This window comes from Aotus nancymaae, unplaced genomic scaffold (genome assembly GCF_030222135.1).
Source record: "Aotus nancymaae isolate 86718 unplaced genomic scaffold, 86718_ANA_hifiasm-v0.15.2.pri h1tg000019l, whole genome shotgun sequence".
Lineage (NCBI taxonomy): Eukaryota > Metazoa > Chordata > Mammalia > Primates > Aotidae > Aotus > Aotus nancymaae.
This window is the reverse complement of record NW_026988431.1, coordinates 60,939,494-60,956,772: the sequence shown is the minus strand read 5'-3', so window position 1 is coordinate 60,956,772 and position 17,279 is coordinate 60,939,494. Positions and strand designations below refer to the sequence as shown.

The 17,279-nt window shown below is 40.5% G+C and overlaps 1 protein-coding gene and 1 non-coding gene across 2 annotated transcripts in view; both read right to left on the bottom strand.

Moving 5' to 3' along the window:
• PRKCI (protein kinase C iota) overlaps positions 1 to 17,279 on the bottom strand; it is an 82,168-nt gene that overhangs the window by 17,359 nt on the left and 47,530 nt on the right. The window contains exons 8-12 of the mRNA XM_021669515.2: positions 15,237 to 15,295; positions 6,855 to 7,031; positions 6,297 to 6,394; positions 5,584 to 5,670; positions 3,028 to 3,163 (exon numbers count right to left, since the gene is read on the bottom strand). Of these exons, the coding sequence (XP_021525190.1) occupies positions 3,028 to 3,163; positions 5,584 to 5,670; positions 6,297 to 6,394; positions 6,855 to 7,031; positions 15,237 to 15,295 (557 nt within the window). The remainder of the gene's footprint in view (positions 1 to 3,027; positions 3,164 to 5,583; positions 5,671 to 6,296; positions 6,395 to 6,854; positions 7,032 to 15,236; positions 15,296 to 17,279) is intronic.
• LOC135275967 (small nucleolar RNA SNORA48) lies at positions 7,382 to 7,516 on the bottom strand. Its single transcript, XR_010343548.1, has one exon. It is a non-coding gene; the product is annotated as a small nucleolar RNA SNORA48 (small nucleolar RNA).

Sequence of the window (17,279 nt, the reverse complement as noted above, 5' to 3'; positions counted from 1 at the left end):
AACCTCCACCTCCGGGGTTCAAGCCATTCTCCTGCCTTAGTCTCCCGAGTAGCTGAGATCACAGGTGTGCCACCACACCCAGCTAATTTTTCGGTGTTTATCAAAACGCATTTGTGTACTATAATGCAACTGGCAACCACATTTAACATAACATTTTAAAATAACAACTTGAAAAATATGGAAAAGTAAACAAAATCAATATGTGATGCCACATAATACAATATATATGTATATAATATATATATTTTAGCTCTACGTTTTGTTCAAATCTCTTTTTTTGGCGGGGATGGAGTCTCAAACTGTTGCCAGCCTGGAGTGCAGTGGGTTGTTCTTGGTTCACTGCAACCTCTGCTTCCCAGGTTCAAACGATTCTCCTGCCTCAGCCTCCCTAGTAGCTGGGATTAAAGGAGTGTGCCACCACACCCAGCTAAATTTTGTATTTTTGGTAGAGACCGGGTTTCACCATGTTGGTCAGGCTGTTCTCGAACTCCTGACCTCATGATCCGCCCGCCACGGCCTCCGAAAGTGCTGGGGAATTACAGGCGTGAGCCATTGAACCCAGTCTTTTTTTTTTTTTTTTTTTTTTTCACCTTTTAGACAGGGTCTCACTCTATCACCCAGGCTGGAGTGCAGTGGCATGATCACAGCTCACTATAGCCTCAATCTCCCAACCTCCCGGGCTTAAGCGATCCCTCCATCTCAGCCTCCCAAGTAGCTGGGACTACAAGCACAACCAAGCCAGTCTAATTTTTCTATTTTTTGTAGAGATGGAGTTTGGCCATGTTGCCCAGGCTGGTCTCAAATTCCTGAGCTCCAGCGATCTGCCTGCCTTGGCCTCTCAAAGTGCTGGGATTACAGGTGTGAGCTATCATGTGTCACACATTTTTTATAAGTATCTTCAGCCGGGCGTGGTGGCTTGCTTTACTTGTTAAGGTAATTGGTACAAAATTATCCTCACATAGTAACACGATGACAAATAGGTAAACGTGTGATCGCATGCCTCATTCGCCTGAGGAAAGTGCCTCCAGAGCCTGGAGATTATCTAAATGCTAACATGAACTCTTGGTTTTGAGACCAGCCTGGACAACACAGTGAGACCTCGTCTCTATTAAAAAAAGAAGTAAAAATAAAATAAAAATAAAGATATTCTTAAATGGCTTTATAATATTTATCATAAACCACAATAAAAGTTTTGGACAGAAATCTCTCTTCATAAACCAAAATATTTACTCAGAATATCCAAGAGACAGAATTACTGGACCAAAGAACATGGCCATCTCTAGGATTCTTGATAATTCCTCATTAAACTGCTTTCAAAACATTGTAACAATTTATATACACACCAGTGACATATGCTCATTTCTTTAAACATACAGATTATTCTGATTTTAAAACCAGTATCTCACAGGCAAAAAAAAAAAGGTCTCCTTGTTTTACTTTGTGCACTTTGTTTTAAGGTTAATCTTCTCCACATTCTTGTTCAATTTCATTATTCTTGGGGACAAGACTCCTTTATCACTGTTACTTTTTTTCGAAATGAGAAAAAAATCCCTTAGAAAAAAAAAATGACAGAGATATCAAAAAGGAACCACAAATATAAGTGACAGGTACACAGGGGTTCCACTCAATAAGCGTTCTAATTGTTTATGATTGAAAACTTGTATAACAAAAATATGTAAGGGCCAGGCACGGTGCCTCACACCTGTAATCCCAACACTTTGGGAGGCTGAGGTGGGTGGATCACCTGAGGTCAGGAGTTCAAGACTAGCCTGGACAACATGATAAAACCCCATCTCTACTAAAAATACAAAAAAATTAGCTGGGAGTGGTGGTGGGCACCTATAATCCCAGCTACTTGGGAGGCTGAGGCAGGAGAATCCTTGAACCTGGGAGGCAAAGGTGGCAGTGAGCCAAGATTATGCCACTGCACTCCAGCATGGGCAACAAGAGCAAAACTCTATGTCTCAAAAAAAAAAAAAAAAATTAGAAGTAGCCGAGCATGGTGGGACACACCTTAATCCCAGCTACTTGGAAGGCTGAGGCAACAGAATAGCTTGAACCCAGGAGGCAGAAGTCGCAGTGAGCCAAGATCATGCCACTGCACTCCAACCTGGGTGACAGAGCAAGACTGTCTCAAAAAAATTTTAATTAATTATTTAATTAATAAGTATCCTGTGAAAAATATGGTTGAATTCAGTATATAAAAGCAAGCATAGTTTATGTGAAGATGTTATTCTTTAATGCATGCTGAACAGATAATAAAGTTAGAAGTTAAATCTTAAATACAATTAGGCTGTCATATGCCATGTTAGCATTTAGATGACCTCCAGGCTCTGGAGGCACTTCCACAGGTGAGCAGGGAATGCAATTCACACATCTACATACTGGTTGTTGTATTACTATGTGAGGAAATTTTGTACCAGTTACCTTAAAAAGGAGTAGTTTCTTACGCATTTTGTGGGAAAATACCAGACCTTTAAAATGGAACACTGTTATAAAAAGAATAAAACATCAAGAAAAAAAAGAAGACGTATTCTGAGAGTAACTAGAATTCTTTATATTTTTATTTATATATAAAATTTTTTACATATTATACTTTATGTCAGGTGTTTAAAATTTAAATATAAAAAATGACTTCTGAGGAAAGTCCTGAATGCATTATGTAAGATTCACTACTGAATGGCAAAAATTGGCAGGTCATATGCAAATGGTTGTGCTAAGTGGTGGAACTGCAGACAGTTTTTATTTCCAAATTTTCTTCAATTGTATTACAACTTTCAAGATAATAAGTTATATATAATAAAAAGAAATTAACTCTTATTATAGTACACATAACACAGAAGATATAAATTTTGCAAATGGTTAGAAAAATAGTACATTTGTCTTTGTGCTAGAATTCCACAAAGCTTCATAAATAAGTTAGCAAAATTAGTAATCATTTTCCCATCTTTAAACATGAAGTTGTTTTACAAAGACTACTTACTAGCTGCTGAAGACCTTTTTAAATAACTAGAAAGTTTTCCTCACCTTACACATGCCGTAGTCAGTGAGTTTAATGTGTCCTTCAGAGTCCAGTAATACATTGTCCAATTTCAAATCTCTATAAATTATCCCTCGCTCATGAAGATAATTTAATGCTAGACTGATTTCTGCAGAGTAAAATCTAAAATAAAATAAAAGACAAGTCATTTGATTCAATCATATTTAAGTTCTAAACTTGCAATTGGAAACATAAAAATTCATATCAAAACATATTTTTTCCTCCCAGTGATTTTAGAAACAAATTTAAAAAACGAACTGAAGTACCACTTTAAAACATCTGAGCCCATGACACAATTATAAAAGTTCCTGTCTGACTTAAACTCACATTTTTCATAAGGCTATTAATTTGAAAGTATCAAACAGGGGTTCTTAATCTGGGTCCTTGGGTAAACTTCAGGCAGTTCATACTTCTACTACTGGGGGCAAAGGTGTGTGCACATACGCACGTGCACAGTGTCTACAGAGTCCTCACAGCCTTCACCACTCCTCTAAGGGACCCAGGACCCCCCAGAAGGCTAAGAACCACTGACAGGGTCAAGAGTAGAAAGACTACTACAAGGTAACTACTCAACACCATAAAATCCTCATAAACCTTTTAGAAAAGGAATTAAATGGAACTATTCTACAACTATAAAATTTAATATCATACAAAGAACTTTTAAAAACTGCTACCAACTCACTGGTGACAGCCCAGAACTTTTGGCCTGAATAATGAAAATGGAACGCCCTAATTCTGGACTTTAGTTCTTACAAAAGCAAAGATGGTGGTATAAAGCCAGAATCGGCACATTAACACAGTGAAAACCAGACTAGCTTCCCCACATTCAACTGAACAGACAAGGAACAAATACTGGCTATGTTCACAATTCAAAATATCATCTGTGGCTCTGCTATGAAGGGTGGATCATTTGACAAAGCCTAAATACACAATGAACATAAAAGAACACCAAAACAACACCAAAACCCAAATAAACAAAAAAAACCCAGCCTGGCCTCAAGGTAAGTACAATTTATATCTTCTTATGAAATTAAAGAATATTATCACTGTTTCACAAGCAATAATCAAGTAGCAAAATTTCCACAAGTTTTTTATTTAAATGAAATTTCTAATATTTGTTCCCTGTTTGATAATTACAAACATATACAAACTCATATGCTTCATTTTGGTATTACTCTTGTGAAGCAGGAAAGGGTGAGAATTACTGCTAATTATGAATAAAAAAACAAAACCTGGTACTGATGGATTAAACTGTTTATTCAAGACCCTGATCCCTTCCCATCAATCTCCTCCAACACATAATTTACAGTCTTATATACTAATATCAAATTAAGAGCACAAAATTAATATTCAATACTCTTTTCTCTTATTTATCAATAATTATGGAATTAGAGGGGAAAAAAAAGCCAAAGAATAAGAAATCACAGGAAGAACACTCAGAAGTATATACTAGTTTAAAAGGGATCTTTTTTCTTTTTTTTTTGAGACAGAGTCTTACTCTGTTGCCCAGGCTGGAGTGCAGTGGCACGATCTCGGCTCACTGCAACCTCTGCCTTCCGGGTTTAAGCAATTCTCTTGCCTCAGCCTCCTGAATAGCTGGGATTAATTAGCCCAGCTAATTTTTGTATTTTTAGTAGAGACGGGATTTCACCATGTTGGTCAGGCTGGTCTCAAACTCCTGACCTCAGGTGATCCGCCCACCTCAGCCTCCCAAAGTGCCGGGATTATAGGCATGAGCCACTATGCCCAGTCAGACAGATGGTTTTATTACTCTCAAGTATGTATGAATAGCACTCTCATAGTGAAAAACTCTCTCAGAGACCACTACAAACCTGAAAAGACTAATACGTGTTTATTAGTCTCAATTATTTAAATGGCTGATGCTAAACAGACAAAATATTTGAAAAGGATTGGTTTTAGTAAAGGTTTCCCTTTTAATATTGTTTATATTTTTCAATGGCTTAGGAAGCACTGTGTGCATGCACGTGTACATGTGTGTGTATAAATGTAAAAGAATATATGCTAAAATTGTTTGACATCTATATTATAATGTAAATTAACTTTTAGGTCAGCCTATGCATGACTTACAAAGACTTAACCAGCATTGAAATAAATTATTATTTATGTATTTATTTATTTATTTTGAGACGGAGTTTCGCTCTTGTTACCCAGACTGGAGTGCAATGGTGCAATCTCGGCTCACTGCAACCTCCGCCTCCTGGGTTCAGGCAATTCTCCTGCCTCAGCCTCCTGAGTAGCTGGGACTACAGGCACGTGCCACCATGCCCAGCTAATTTTTTGTATTTTTAGTAGAGACGGGGTTTCACCATGTTGACCAGGATGGTCTCGATCTCTTGACCTCGTGATCCACCCGCCTCGGCCTCCCAAAGTGCTGGGGTTACAGGCGTGAGCCACTGCGCCCAGCCCGAAATAAATTATTTAACTACTGTTTCCAACCACTGCATATAAGAAGCCACATGGCCCTGAAACACACACACACACACACACACACACACACACACACACAGTAAACAAAAATTTACCTGGCGTGTTCTTCAGGAAGTTTTCTTTGTCGCTGCATATGAAACATTAGGTCTCCTCCGTTTACATACTCTATCACGAAGAACAATCTAAAACACAGGAGAGAACCCAGGAAATCAAGATCCAAAAAAAGGTAGTGTAGCTTTGCATTTTCACAAACCAGTCACAACAGAGAGCATTCTCTACTATTTAGCCTTTAAAAAGATGCCAAGATTTTGGTGGCAACAAAGAGTACCTAGGGTACAGAAGATATGAGAAAGGAAACCAGCATGATCATAATTTTGTAACCTACTACTTCTATTCTAAAGTAATACCACTTGCAACCCAGAGCCACTCATTATCATCCTAATTTTAGCCTTTGCTAAATAAGTTGTTTTTGACTGTCAAGGTTAAGAAGTTAGCATTTTTCCTTTTTGTTAAACTCTAGAAAATTTTAAGTCATAAAACTAGAATACTGGGGATATTTAAAAGGTTGGATTTCCACTGCCATAATTATGACATGGCTATTTCTTGTTCTGCCTAAAGCAGGTCATTTTCTAATGCTGATCTAATATCAAACTGCTATCAGTGATTGGAGTCATAGCAGCAGGAAGTTATAAGCCTAACACTGTTGCATCCTCCATGATGTCTACTTCATGAATTATAGCAGAAAGGTTCTGTGTAATATGCCCAAAATATGAAGCCCAGTAATCATTGTATTATCTTTCAATCTTACCTGCTTTCTGTCTGAAAGCACGAATGGAGTCCAACAAGAAAAGGATGGTTGGATGCCTGCTCAAACACATGCTTTTCTGTCTGTACCCAATCAATATCCTATTTTGAAACATGAAAGGAATCTATGTCAAACTGAAATCATCACAATTAATGACAAATTTGCTCTGAGCAATTCAATTGTCACGAATGCAACTGTTAACTAGGCTAAATATCAAAACCATTGATAATCATGAAACAAAAATTTACAAAGAGAAAAATAACACTAGTAAATCTTTCAATATCATAAAACCATCTAGAAAATTTTTGCAAGCTCAAGTATTTCCTCTGATAATAATGTGGTTTGATTTGTTTTTTTTAATCTAATAATAATCAAATTACTTTAAATATCTTATACAATCTATAAGAAAAGTAAACTGAAATAATATATTTCATTTACTTAGCACATATTTAGAAAAGTAGAATCAAATAATCAAGCACACAGGTTGAGGTTTTATTTAAAACTGTGTTCTTGTTCTTAAGCAGTTTACAGTTTAGAAGCAATAAAACATGTGGTGCTCACCTCATCATCATTAACAAGTTCTTTTTTCACAACTTTCATTGCATAAATACGATCTGTTTTTTTTAATCGAACCAACAGTACTTTGGCATAACTTCCTCTTCCTATTACCCGGAGCAAATCAAAATCCTGAAGACCTAGACTGGATGAAGCTTTGCCACTTTCCCTGGTGTTCATTGCCTGGTGAGAACATTGTTATCAGAGTTACAATGGGAAATGCTTTGCACAGTACATTATATTTCTAAGACCTCATTGTACCTGTAAGATGGATGGTAATAAGAATGGTAAGGGAGTTGAAATCAGAGAACCATCGAAGGATGTCTTAAAAAGGATGTAACTTTTGGGTATAGAGGCAATAGAGATGCTGGAATTAAAAAAACACATTAACTTTGGTGACTAAGAGATTAGGGTCCCGCTGACAGAGAACATCGGGTGTGTGGCTAGGGTAAGACTGACAAAGTTCCTGGAGATAACAATTGGGTTTTTCATAACAAATTCGGAAGTTATTTTTTTTTCTTTTTTTTTTAAACCTACGTGTCCAAGGTATGAACCAGGCATAGGCACAGATCAAAAGCCAAGCTGGGATGAACAAGGGGTTGCTTTGTCCCTGGCTGATATGAGATGGGCACCACCAACCAGATGCCACTCTACCCAGGTCAGGGACACAAATTCAGAAGTTATAAGGAGACATCAAGATGAGAGTCTGCTGGAAGCTTGATGCATAGAATGTAAGCTAGTGAGAGGAACATTCAGAGACGGTTTTGTGGATGCTATAGACAGAAAACAAGCATGAAGTCGTGCAGCGAATGGAAGACATTCCTTTCCACAGAATACTAAGGCCCCTTTGGGACGACAAAGAGCCTTAAAATTCATTCACAACTACAAATGTAAGCTGCTGGCAATTTACAGAGAAGCCTGAAGACAGTCTTTTATTAGATGCCTGCAAAATCATTAGCACACAATGGACCCATAAAATATGAATTCTCCGAAGAATACGAAGAAAAGCGGAGTAAATTTTGAGAAAGATAAAGAAACCAGCAAGCACAAAACCGAAAGAAGGTTATTAGAAAAACTGAGTGAGAGTGACAACTTAAAAAAAATGGTCATACACGAAAATTTAGAAATAATAATTTGGGCTGCACACAGTGGCTCATGCCTGTATTTCCAGCACGTCAGGAGGCTGAAACAGGTGTACTGACTGAGCCCGGGAGTTCAAGACCATCCTGGGCAATGTGGTGAGAAACCTCATTTCTACCAAAAAATACAAAAATTAGCTGAGTGTTGGTGGTACGCACTGTAGTCCCAGCTACCTGGGAGGTTGAGGTGGGAGGATCACCTGAGCCTGAGAGGTCGAGGTTGCAATAAGCTGTGATTGTGCTGGTGTACTCCAGCCTGGTGACAAAGTGAGACCCTGTCGATAGTAATAATAATAGGCCAGGCAGGTGGCTCATGCCTGTAATCCCAGCACTTTGGAAGACAGAGGCGGGCAGATCACGAGGTCAGGAGTTTGAGACTAGCCTGGCCAATATGGTGACACCACATCCCTACTAAAAATACAAAAATTAGCCGGATGTGGTGGCATGCACCAGTAGTCCCAGTTACTCGAGAGGCTGAGGCAGAAGAATCACTTGAACCCGGGAGGTGGAGGTTGCAGTGAGCCGAGATCATGCCACTGCACTCCAGCCTGGGCGACAGAGCGAGACTCCATCTAAAATAAAAAATATATATATGTAATAATAACAACAATAATAATAATTTGATTTGGTAACAAGGTGATACAGTTTGGATATTTGACTCTTCCGAATCTCAAATCTCATGCTCAAATGTGATCCCTAATGGGAGGTGTTTGGGTCATAGGGACAGATTCCTCAAGGATGGCTTGGTGCATTCCTGTGTGAATGAGTGAGTTCAGAGTGTGGCATCTCCCCTGACTCTCTTGCTTCCTCTCTTGCTATGTGGCACACTTGCTTCCGCTTTCCCTTCTGCCAAGACTGAAAGCTTCCTGAGGCCCTCACCAGAAGCAGATGCTAGTGCCATGCTTCTTGTTCAGCCTGCAGAACCACGTGCCGAATAAATACCCCTCGTCAGGTATTCCTTTATTCCTTCATTCATTTCTTTCTTTTTTTGAGATGCGGTCTCGCTCTGTCACCCAGGCAATCTTGGGTTACTGCAACCTCCATCTCCTGGGTTCAAGCGATTCTCCTGCCTCAACCTCCCAAGTAGCAGGGACTACAGGTGCATGCCACCACACCCAGCTAATTTTTTTGTATTTTCAATAGAGACAGGGTTTCGCCATGTTAGCCAGGATGGTCTCCATCTCCTAACCTTGTGATCCGCCCACCTTGGCCTCCCAAAGAACTACAGGCGCAAACCACCGTGCCCGGCCCTATTCATTTCTTTAAGAAAAGGTCTTGCTCTGTCACCCAGGTTGCAGTGCAGTGGCACAAACATAGCTCACTGCAGCCATGAACTCCTGGGCTCAAGTGATCCTCCTGCCTCAGTCTCCCAAGTCGCTGGGTCTATGGGCATGTGCCTCCACACCCAGCTACTTTTTATTTATTTTTTGTAGAGATGGGGGACCTTGCTATGTTACCAAGGCTGATCCCAAACTACTGGCCTCAAATGATTCTCCAGCTCCACAAAATGCTGTGATTACAGGTATCAGCCGCCACACCCAACCTTTGGGTATTCCTTTATAACAACAAAAAACGGACTAACACACAAGGATAAATAAAGCAGAGTGAAAATAAACCAGGTTCGGACAGGTTAGGAAAGAAGAGAATTGGCCGGGCGCAGTGGCTCATGCCTGTAATCCCAGCACTTTGGGAGGCCAAGGTGGGTGGATCACAAGGTCAGGATTTCGAGACAAGCCTGGCCAAAATGGTGAAACCCCATCTCTTAAAAAAAAAAAATGAATGAATGAATGAATGAAAGAAGATAATTGTAAGAAAATAGTCAACACATAGACTTGAAATATGACTAACTGGAAACTATAAGAGAGAATCAAGTGGAGCCAAAAAGAGCAAAGTAATAAGGCTGAATGAAAGGACAGAAGCCGGCTAACAGTGAAATGCCACCTTCCAGGGTCTAAAAAAGAAAACAGCTGACCTAGAATTCTTTATCCTGAAAAAGTAGCTCATAAAGTGAAAGTGAAAGGAAAACATTTTCAGACAAAAACTGAGTGAATCCATCACTAGTAGGTGCTCACTAAAGGAAAGACTAAATTTAGTCCCTGAAGGAGAAAAAGCGTGATCTCAGAGGGAGGAACAAAGATGCAGGAAGAAACGAAAAACGGAAAGGGTGAAATGTGGGTAAATCTGAATATTAAAGTGTGCCCAGGTCACTGCACTTTCTAGAGAAACAGTAAAAGTGTTATTTGTAATACTTGTTAAATGCAAATTTTATCTTACATAGAGGGGGTATGTGTGTGTGTTTGTTACACGCGTATACTGCAGCCAGGTAGTGAACGCAGTACTCAAGAGTGTGTGTTTGTTACACGCGTATACTGCAGCCAGGTAGTGAACGCAGTACTCAAGAGTGTGTGTTTGTTACACGCGTATACTGCAGCCAGGTAGTGAACGCAGTACTCAAGAGTGTGTGTTTGTTACACGCGTATACTGCAGCCAGGTAGTGAACGCAGTACTCAAGAGTGTGTGTTTGTTACACGCGTATACCGGCCAGGTAGTGAACGTCGTACTCAAGACGTAATTTTCCAACCCATGCTGCCCCTGCCTCAAGCAGTCAACAGTGTCTGCTGTTCCTATGATTATGTCTATGTGCGCTCAAGGCTTAGCTCCCACTTGTGAGAACATGTAGTATTTAGTTTTCTGTTCCTGCATTAATTCGTTTAGGATTATAACCTCTAGCTCTAGCTATATTGCCAGAAGGTACATGGTTTCATGTTTTCTTTACCCAATTCACTATTGATGGACACCTAGGTTGATTCCATGTCTCTGCTATTGAACAGTGCAGTGATGAACATATGAATGCATGTGTCTTTTTGGGAGAATGATCTATTTTTCTTTGGGTACATACCCAGTAATGGGAGATCGCTGGGTCAAATGGTAGCTCTGTTTAAAGTTTTTAAAGAAATCTCCAAATTGCTTTCCACAGTGGCTGAGCTAGTTTACATTCTCACCAACTGTACATAAGCATTCCCTTTTTTCTGCAGCCTCACCAGCATCTATGTTTTTTCATTTTTTTTGAGACACTGTCTCACTCTGTTACCGACGCTGTAGTGGTACAGTAACAGCTCACTGGAGCCTTGACCTTCGGGATTCAAGCAATCCTCCCACCTCGATCTCCTGAAGAGCTGGTACTACAGGGGCGCAGCACCAAACCTGGCTAATGTTTTATTTTTTGCAGAGACTGTTGCCTAGGCTGGTCTCGAACTCCTAAGCTCAAACACTGCTTCTGCCTCATTCTCTCAAAGTGCTGGGATTACAGGTGCAAGCCATCACACCCAGGCTGACTTTAATAAAAGCTATTTTGGCTGATATGAGATGGTATCTCACTGAGGTTTTGATTTCTGTTTCTCTGATAATTGGTGACGATGAGCGGTTTTTCAGGTTCGTTGGCTGCTTATACGTCTTCTTTTGAGATGTGTCTGTTCATGTCCTTTGGTTGGTTTGTTTTTTTGAAACAGAGTCTTGCTCTGTCACCTAGGCTGGAGTGCAGTGGCACAGTATCGGCTCATTGCAACCTCTGCCTCACCGGTTCCAATGACTCTCATGCCTCACCTTCCTGAGTAGCTGGGATTACAGGTGTGTGCCACCATGCCCTGGTAATTGTGTGTGTGTGTGTGTGTGTGTGTGTGTGTGTATTTTTAGTAGCAATAGAGTTTCACTACGTTGGCTAGGCTGGTCTCAAACTCCTGGACTCAAATGATCTGCCTGCCTCTGCCTCCCAAAGTGCTGGGATTACTGGCATAAGCCACCATGCCCAGCCCTTTGCCCATTTTTTAATAGGGTTGTTTTTTGTTGTTAAGTTCCTTACAGATTCTGGATATGAGACCTTCGTTGGACGTATAGTTTGTGAATATTTTCTCCCATTTTATAGGTTGTCTGCTTAGTCCACTGGTGGATTCTTTTGCTGCACAGAAGCTCTGTAGTTTAATTAGGTCCCACTTGTCAATTTTTGGCTTTGTTGCAATTGCTTTTGGAGACCTAGCCAAAAATTCTTTGCCAAAGCCAATGTTAAGAGAGTATTTCCTAGGTTTTCTTCTAGGATTTTTATAGTTTGAGGTCTTACATTTAAATCTTTATGCCATCTAGAGTACATTTTTGTATATGGTGATCAGTAAGGGTCCAGTGGTGATACATGCCTGTAGTCCCAGCTACATGAGAGGCCGAGGTGGGAGGATTGGTTGAACTCAAGAAGTTGAGGCTGTAGTGAGCTATGACTGCACCACTGCACAGCTGCCTGTGCAATAACCCTGTCTCACAAAAAAATAAAAGGAAAGGCTGGGTGTGGTGACTCATGCCTGTAATCTCAGGACTTTGGGAGGCCGAGGTGGGCGGATCACGAGGTCAGGAGTATGAGACCAGCCTGGCCAATATGGTGAAACTCTGTCTCTACTAAAAATATAAAAATTTCTGTGTTAAGCACGGTGAAAAAAAAAAAGAAAAAAAAAAGTAGCCGCGCATGGTGGCGAGCACCTGTAATCCCAGCTACTCAGGAGGCTGAGGCAGGAGAATCGCTTGAACCCGGGAGGCAGAGGTTGCAGTGAGCCACTGAACTCCAGGCTGGGTGACAGAGTAAGACTCCATCTCAGAAAAATAATAATAATAAAAATAAAGGGAAAAATGTGAAATAAAAAGGCTTTTTCAGACAAACAAACAGAGCAAGAAACTAAAACATAACATTAAATAGGTGACTAACAGGTTTCTTCAAAATAATACAGGAGGGAGGGAAGTGAGTAGACAAAATAAGACTGGCCAGGAATTGATAATTGTTTTCACTCATAATAGACACAAGGGCTTTATTATATTATTCTGTTTACTTTTATTTATGTTTGAAATTTTTTGTCGGGCATGGTGGCTCATGCCTATAATCCTAACACTTTGAGAGACTGAGTTGGGAGAACCACTTAAGACCAGGAGTTCAGGACTAGCTTGGGCAACACAGTGAGACTCTGTCTCTACACAACAGTAATGAAAAAATTAGCTGGGTGTGGTGGGGTGTGCCTACAGTCCTAGCTGCTCAGGAGGCTGAGGCGGGAAGATAACTTGAGCCCAGGAGTCCAGGGTTGCAGTGAGCCATGATCACACCACTGCACTCCAGCCTGGGCAATAAAGCAAGACCCCAACTCAAAAAAGAAGAAAGATACGGGAAAAGGAGGAGGCAGTGTGAACTAAACCTTTCACGTCCAGAAATACACAAAAATGAAAAATTGAAAAAGAGAGACATAAACATTATGGACATAACTAGGAAAGGTTAAAAAAGTTGCTAAAAAGTCCAACTGGGAGTGGGTGGTGTGAGACATGATCATCTTTTTCACTATAAGCTTTTTTCAAAAAACTGATGATGATGATTTTGATTTTTTATTTTTTATTTTATTTTTATTTTATTTTTTTTTTTTTAAAGATGGGGTTTCACCATAGTGGTCAGGCTGGTCTCGAATTCCTGACCTCAGGTGATCCGCCCACCTCAGCCTCCCAAAGTGCTGGGATTACAGGCGTGAGCCACCGCGCCCGGCTGATGATGATTTTGAGATGGAGTTTTGCTTTTGTTGCCCAGGCTGGAGTGCAATGGCGAGATCTCAGCTCACTGCAACCTCTACCTTCAGGTTCAAGCGATTCTCCTGCCTCAGCCTCCTGAATAGCTGGGATTACAGGCATGTGCCACCACACCTGGCTAATTTTGTATTTTTTTTAAGTAGAGATGGGGTTTCTCCATGTTGGTCAGGCTGGTTTCGAACTCCCAACCTCAGGTGATCCGCCCGCCTCAGACTCCCAAAGTGCTGGGATTACAGGCGCAAGCCACTGTGCCTGGCCCCCAAAAACTGATTATTATTTTAATCAAATAATTTTAATTAAGACTTTGTTCTATTTATTTATTTATCTGATGGAGTCTCACTCTATTGCCCAGGCTGGAGTGCAGCCGTGCGATCTTGGCTCACTGCAACCTCCGTCTCCCAGGTTCAAGCGATTCTCCTGCCTCAGTCTTTTGAGTAGCTAGGATTACAGGTGCCCACCACTACACCCAGCTAATTTTTTGTATTTTTAGTAGAGACGGGGTTTTGCCATGCTGGCCAGGCTGGTCTTGAACTCCTGACCTTGTGATTCACCCACCTCAGCCTCCCAAAGTGCTGGGATTACCGGCATGAGCCACCACGCCTAGCCCCATTTGTTTTGTTTTAAAAACTGATAAGAGCCGGCTGTGGCTCACGCCTGTAATACCAGCACTTTGGGAGGCCGAGGCAGTGAATCACGAGGTCAGGAGTTCAAGACCAGCTTGGCCAGCATGGCGAAATCCCATCTCTACTAAAAATACAAAAAATTAGCTGGGCGTGGTGGCTCACGCCTATAGTCCCAGCTACTGGGGAGGCTGAGGCAGGGGAATTGCTTGTACTCAGGAGGCAGAGGTTGCAGTGAGCCAAGATCGCAACACTGCACTCCAGCCTGGCAACGGAGCAAGACTCTGTCTTAAAAAAAAAAAAACTGATAAAATGTAGGCTGGGTGCGGTGGCTCAAGCCTACCTATAATCCCAACACTTTGGGAGGCTGAGGCGGGCAGAATACCTGAGGTTGGGAGTTTGATACCAGCCTGACCAACATGGAGAAACCCTGTCTCTATTAAAAATACAAAATTTGCCAGGCGTGGTGGTGCATGCCTGTAATCCCAGCTACTTGGGAGGCTGAGGCAGGAGAATCGCTTGAACCTGGGAGGCAGATGTTGTGGTGAACCAAGATCACGCCATTGCTCTCCAGCTTGGGCAACAAGAGTGAAACTCCGTCTCAAAAAAAAAATAAATAAATAAACAAACAGATAAAATGCTTAACAGTCAGAAAAAAATAGTGACAGTTAACATGTTTAATAATTTATTGTCTAAATAAGCAATTCACACACAAAATGGAAAGGTCTACTATATATTTTAAACACTACTACCAAGTATTTTAAGCAATATCCTTAAATACATTGTAATTTTCAGATTAAGCTATTTTAAAATAAAAATAAGTTATCCCACTAAATTACTTCCTAACTTAAATCAGTAATTTAATTACTAAATTAAGTCAGAATAAAACTCTGGAATCGTTACAAATCATTTTTTGTATTTTATCATTATGATCTAAAGTCTAAGCAGGTCAGTATGTCGTACTTTTAAACTCCTGAGTCTTACTAAAAAGCTAATGACATAACGTACAATAAGACAAATTATCTTACCTCTTTTTCTTCACCAACTTGATCCAAACTCTCATGACTTGAAGGATTATATGGAATTACTAAAAATCCAATACCAAACATTAAAAAAAAAAAGGTGTGGGGGAAAAACCACAGCAACCATTAACAAGTTTGAAATAAAATTTTCTAATTTTTACTTCTGAATAAATTTTCATTATTTAAAACTAAATACTTGTCCTACTAATAACAAGTTGTATGTACATACAATAGTTAAATCCTAATCTTTAGGGAGGGTAAAGAAAGCATGCATCACAACCTGGTAGCCAAGTACTGCTTTCAACAAGTACTTTTGTTATTTTTAAAACATTTCTCTTCTTTACAAATTAATCAAACACTCTTTCTAAATGAATGACTCTATAAGATTTGTTTAAATTTTTTAGTGTGACTAAGACACAGAGATACAGGACCTCTGGTTTTCACTTCTCACTCCATCATACTCAAAATTTTCCTTACTACCACAATGGTCAAGTAAAAAACAGGCTGGGTGCCGTGGCTCACACGTGTAATCCCAGCACTTTGGGAAGCCGAGATGGCGGATCACGAAGTCAGAAGATAGAGACCATCCTGGCTAACACAGTGAAACCCCATCTCTACTAAAAATACAAAAAATTAGCTAGGTGTGGTGGTACAAACCTGTAGTCCCAGCTACTGGGGAGGCTTGGACAGGAGAATCGCTTGAACCATGGAGGCAGAGGCTGCAGTGAGCTGAGATCATGCCACTGCACTCCAGCCTGGGCAACAGAGCGAGACTCCGCCTCAAAACAAAAACAAAAACAAAACAGACCAGGATGGAAGTTCTACTTCCTAAAGCTACCTAGGGCCAAAAAAAAGCCTACATTTCGTAGGGCTGATCCTTCCATGACTAAGAGATTGCATTTTGTCTTTTCAGAACAACTCCCTTGTTTTCCCTTTCCTGATTTAGTCCAGAGAAGAGCATGCTGTTCTCCCTCCTTTCACTGCTCTCCAAATTTCCCAGATGCGTGTTTAAGGTTTTATCTACTCAACATTCTTTTAAGGTATCTATCTCACATCTTAATTTCCACCATCTTCCTGGAATTTCCCATATTGCATCTCTTTACCTTTCACCTAATTCCTACTTCTGATTATAAAGCTTTTAATAAAAACAAGTCGCTTCGGCCGGGCATGGTGGCTCATGCCTGTAATACCAGCACTCTGGGAGGCGGAGGCAGGCAGATCACCTGAGGTGACACCTCAGGCAACAGAGCAAGACTGTCTTAGAAAAAAAACCAAAAAACCAAGTCCCTTGAACACACTCAACATGGGCCACAAAGTCGGCTTCATGTTTTTTCATCATGGAAAAAAACTGAGTTTGCTGAATTTAAAGGAGTCTCAAAAGAAATTTATGCGAACTAGAAAAAACAGTCATTAGTTATAGTTAACAAAGCTTTTTTTGAAAAAATAGAAAAAACAGACAGGGTCTCCCTACGTTGGCCAGTCTAGTCTTGAACTCCTGGGCTCAAGGGATCCTCCTGCCTCGACCTCCCAAAGTGCTGGGATTATAGGCATGAGCCATCACTCCCGGCCCATAGTTGTCTTTTTGTTTTTCGTTTTTTTCTCTTTTCTGAGATGGAGTCTTGCTTTGTCACCCAGGCTGGAGTGCAGTGGCGTGATCTCGGCTCACTGCAACCTCCGACTCCTGGGTTCAATCGATTCTCCTACCTCAGCCTCTCAAGTGGCTGGGATTACAGACATGTGCCACCATGCCCTGCTGATTTTTGTATTTTTAGTAGAGACAGGGTTCACCCTGTTGTCCAGTCTGGTCTCAAACTCCTGACCTCAGGTGATCCATCCATCTCAGCCTCCCAAATTGCTGGGATTACAGGTGTGAGCCACTGTGCCCAGCCCATAGTTATCTTTAAAAAATCCACATGTTCTAAGCACAGCTGCATTTAAATATTAAAAAAAAAAAAGCCAAACGTGTATGTTAAATAGTGTGACTCATTTTACTACTACAGAACATCTATTCACTTTTACTTAGGAAGAACATAAATGTTTTTAAACTTG